Source organism: Coregonus lavaretus (genome assembly GCF_964263955.1).
Source record: "Coregonus lavaretus genome assembly, contig: HAP1_SCAFFOLD_4198, whole genome shotgun sequence".
NCBI lineage: Eukaryota > Metazoa > Chordata > Actinopteri > Salmoniformes > Salmonidae > Coregonus > Coregonus lavaretus.
Genome location: NW_028161170.1, coordinates 25,001 through 29,425, shown reverse-complemented (window position 1 = coordinate 29,425; position 4,425 = coordinate 25,001). Strand labels below are relative to the sequence as shown.

Sequence of the window (4,425 nt, the reverse complement as noted above, 5' to 3'; positions counted from 1 at the left end):
CATGACAGAGTGATCTCCAACCTTGTCCTTGTCAACACTCTCACCTGTGTTAACGAGATAATCACTGACATGATGTCAGCTGGTCCTTTTGTGGCAAGGCTGAAATGCAGTGGAAATGTTTTTGGGGGATTAAGTTCATTTTCATGGCAAAGAGGGATTTGCAATTAATTGCAATTCATCTGATCACTCTTCATATCATTATGGAGTATATGCAAATTGCCATCATAAAAACTGAGGCAGCAGACTTTGTGAAAATTTATATTTGTGTCATTCTCAAAACTTTTGACCATGACTGTAGGATTTTAATTTGATCACCCAGGAAATGTAAAACTTGTAGTGTATTTGAGGTTTCAAAAGGCTTCTGACGTTTGTAATTTCCACTTTGAGATTTTAGACTTGATTTTCCCTCACGAAAAATATATCAACACCTGCATAAAATGACTATTCATTATATTTATAACAATTCACATTTAGCAAAATGGCTTAAATGAAGATTTTACACCTGTATTGAGCAGTTGACAGCTACTGTTCAGTGTCATCATGTCCTTTTGATTATAGACTGGACCTTTATTCCATGTTCTGTATGTATAGAACACAGTACATCAACCACTTGTAAATTAAAGATGTCTACATAATTATATTATGTCTTTAGAGAGTTTGGTTTTCCAATTATTTAGCGCTCAACACTAATGAACACATTTCTTAACAATATTTGATGGAAAACATACATTTATTTTCTCAATTATAAATGATGGTACATAAAACAAATTAATCTATATGAGCATATTCAATCCGTATCTCGGAAATTCAGCGTTACAGCGTGATTTAAATTTAAAGGCAATGTTCCCGCATTAGGGGAGACTGCATTCACCGTAAACGCTGAAAATGTCTGCTTAATCGGGAATAACCTTTAAATGTCTACCCGCGATCTGTAACGCTTCAGTGATACAGATTGAATAGAGCCCTAAAATTGTTTATTTGATACAATAAAATGTTGTTAGAGAAGTGTCTGTTTTACTGTTAAAAAAAACGTATTCACTGTATAAATTACTCTTAATACAGTAAGAACCACCAATAGCAGGCCTTAATACAGTAAGAACCACCAATAGCAGGCCTTAATACAGTAAGAACCACCAATAGCAGGCCTTAATACAGTAAGAACCACCAATAGCAGGCCTTAATACAGTAAGAACCACCAATAGCAGGCCTTAATACAGTAAGAACCACCAATAGCAGGCCTTATTACAGTAAGAACCACCAATAGCAGGCCTTAATACAGTAAGAACCACCACTAGCAGGCCTTAATACAGTAAGAACCACCACTAGCAGGCCTTAATACAGTAAGAACCACCAATAGCAGGCCTTAATACAGTAAGAACCACCAATAGCAGGCCTTAATACAGTAAGAACCACCAATAGCAGGCCTTAATACAGTAAGAACCACCAATAGCAGGCCTTAATACAGTAATAACCACCAATAGCAGGCCTTAATACAGTAAGAACCACCAATAGCAGGCCTTAATACAGTAAGAACCACCAATAGCAGGCCTTAATACAGTAAGAACCACCAATAGCAGGCCTTATTACAGTAAGAACCACCAATAGCAGGCCTTATTACAGTAAGAACCACCACTAGCAGGCCTTATTACAGTAAGAACCACCAATAGCAGGCCTTAATACAGTAAGAACCACCAATAGCAGGCCTTATTACAGTAAGAACCACCAATAGCAGGCCTTAATACAGTAAGAACCACCAATAGCAGGCCTTAATACAGTAAGAACCACCAATAGCAGGCCTTAATACAGTAAGAACCACCAATAGCAGGCCTTATTACAGTAAGAACCACCAATAGCAGGCCTTAATACAGTAAGAACCACCACTAGCAGGCCTTATTACAGTAAGAACCACCACTAGCAGGCCTTATTACAGTAAGAACCACCACTAGCAGGCCTTAATACAGTAAGAACCACCACTAGCAGGCCTTATTACAGTAAGAACCACCAATAGCAGGCCTTAATACAGTAAGAACCACCAATAACAGGCCAACAAGGTGTGCGTCCACACTGGCACCCTATTCCCTTTAAAGTGCACTACTTTTGACCAGGACCCATAAGGCTCAGGTCAAAAGTAGTGCACTATAAAGAGAATAGGGTGGGGGCCATTTGGGACACACCCAACACAGCCCTGACATTAGTGTTGCATCACTGACTGTGTTGCGTAAGGTTGACTTGTAATGCAACCCTAAAATAGACCATTCTGCTTGTCAATTATTCAATAGATGTAGAGCTGTGAGCATAAAAACACATCAATATTTCAAAACGTGACTGGTTTTCACCAATGTATTTCATAATACCACTGTAGACCTGTTCAGTCTTCCTCCCGAGAGTTTTATGCCCTCTTACCGGACGACCAGTGAACAGGACTCTGCTGAAGGATTGGCCTGATATCTCAGCCTGTCCCCAGATCTGTAGTGCTTCAAACCAACTCCTCTGACTATCACTGTCTGTCGTGGCTTTGATGTACAGTGTCCATATCAGGACGGCCTCAGAATCACAACATTCAAGATACAAAACGTGCACAGTATGTTAGTCCTGGGCTAATGATCCGGGAGAATGGCTACTAACATACAATATATTCAGTATAGTTCACACTTCAAATTCTTTGGGCAGCATGTGAAGAATCAGAAGAAGAATCAGATGAAGACTTAGATGAAGAATCAGATGAAGAATCAGATGAAGAATCAGATGAAGAATCAGATGAAGCTTTAGATGAAGAATCAGATGAAGAATCAGATGAAGAATCAGATGAAGAATCAGATGAAGAATCAGATGAAGAATCAGATGAAGAATCAGATGAAGCTTTAGATGAAGAATCAGATGAAGAATCAGATGAAGCTTTAGATGAAGAATCAGATGAAGAATCAGATGAAGCTTTAGATGAAGAATCAGATGAAGAATCACTCCTTGTTTTTACATTTCATGTGAATATTAATGGGACATCAGAATCTCCTCAGTGGTACGGTAGAATATAAAGCAGTAGAACCTCTTTATCTTGTTGTATCAACAAGAACAGTCAGAACATATAGTATCTCCAGCATTTTACTACCCTCAAACATTGCCCATACTACATTTAACATACATGTTACCCATGTTACGCATGCTACAAACATGTTCTTTGTTCAGTTTCTTCATCAAATGTTTTCAATGTGAATTACAAGCAAAGCACTGTAAAAAAACATATTTGGTCATTAGCAAATAACATGACCAGCATGTTTTTGCAATCCTCATTAAATTACCATGGTTTCCATATGGTTTCCATAGGCATCATACTACACGAGAGGCCTCTCTACTGTTTCGTATCATTAGAAGGTTAGAACAGTTCGTCTTCACAGGTCGGCAGCTCCTTCGTCACGTTCTGATCCAAGATTCCTGAGAGGGGAAAGCAATGGAATTTAAAATGTGATTGAGCTACAGGGGACTGGAAGAAGAACCATGTCTGTATCTGTTTATTTCCCTACTACCTCCTCAAGCTTTATGGAGATGAAAGAGAGACACTCCCTACGTCCCAAATGGCACCCCTGTTTTCATAAGGTCAAAAGTAGTGCACTACGTAGGGACTAGGGGTGCCATTTTACATTTACATTTTAGTCATTTAGCAGATGCTCTTATCCAGAGCAACTTACAGTTAGTGCATACATTATTTTATATTTATCATACTGGCCCCCCGTGGGAATCGAACCCACAACCCTGGCGTTGCAAACGCCATGCTCTACCAACTGAGCTACATCCCTGCCGGCCATTCCCTCCCCTACCCTACCCTGGATGACGCTGGGCCAATTATGCGCCGCCCCATGGGTCTCCCGGTCGCGGCCGGCTACGACAGAGCCTGGATTCGAACCAGGATCTCTAGTGGCACAGCTAACACTGCAATGCAGTGCCTTAGACCACTGCGCCACTCGGGAGTCATATTTTGGGACGCACAAATCGAATATTTATAAGGCCATGACAAGACCCCAAGAGGCTTAATTGATTAAACCAACCCTGTCACGGGTGGGCAATCACACCCTGTCACGGGTGGTGTCGTCACACCCTGCCAGGGGTGGCGTAGTCACACCCTGTCACGGGTGGTGTCGTCACACCCTGCCAGGGGTGGCGTAGTCACAACCTGCCAGGGGTGGCGTAGTCACACCCTGCCAGGGGTAGCGTAGTCACACCCTGTCACGGGTGGTGTCGTCACACCCTGCCAGGGGTGGCGTAGTCACAACCTGCCAGGGGTGGCGTAGTCACACCCTGCCAGGGGTGGCGTAGTCACACCCTGCCAGGGGTGGTGTAGTCACACCCTGCCAGGGGTGGCGTAGTCACACCCTGCCAGGGGTGGTGTAGTCACACCCTGCCAGGGGTGGCGTAGTCACACCCTGCCAGGGG

The 4,425-nt window shown here is 42.3% G+C and overlaps 1 protein-coding gene across 1 annotated transcript in view; it reads right to left on the bottom strand.

The window, feature by feature from the left end:
- Positions 1 to 3,370: 3,370 nt before the first annotated feature.
- Positions 3,371 to 4,425, bottom strand: part of LOC311121057 (dual specificity calcium/calmodulin-dependent 3',5'-cyclic nucleotide phosphodiesterase 1B-like) — a gene marked incomplete at its 3' end in the record, with an annotated part of 19,888 nt that continues 18,833 nt past the window's right edge. Inside the window, exon 13 of the mRNA XM_084195595.1 lies at positions 3,371 to 3,429. Coding sequence (XP_084051721.1) covers positions 3,371 to 3,429 — 59 coding nt within the window. The remainder of the gene's footprint in view (positions 3,430 to 4,425) is intronic.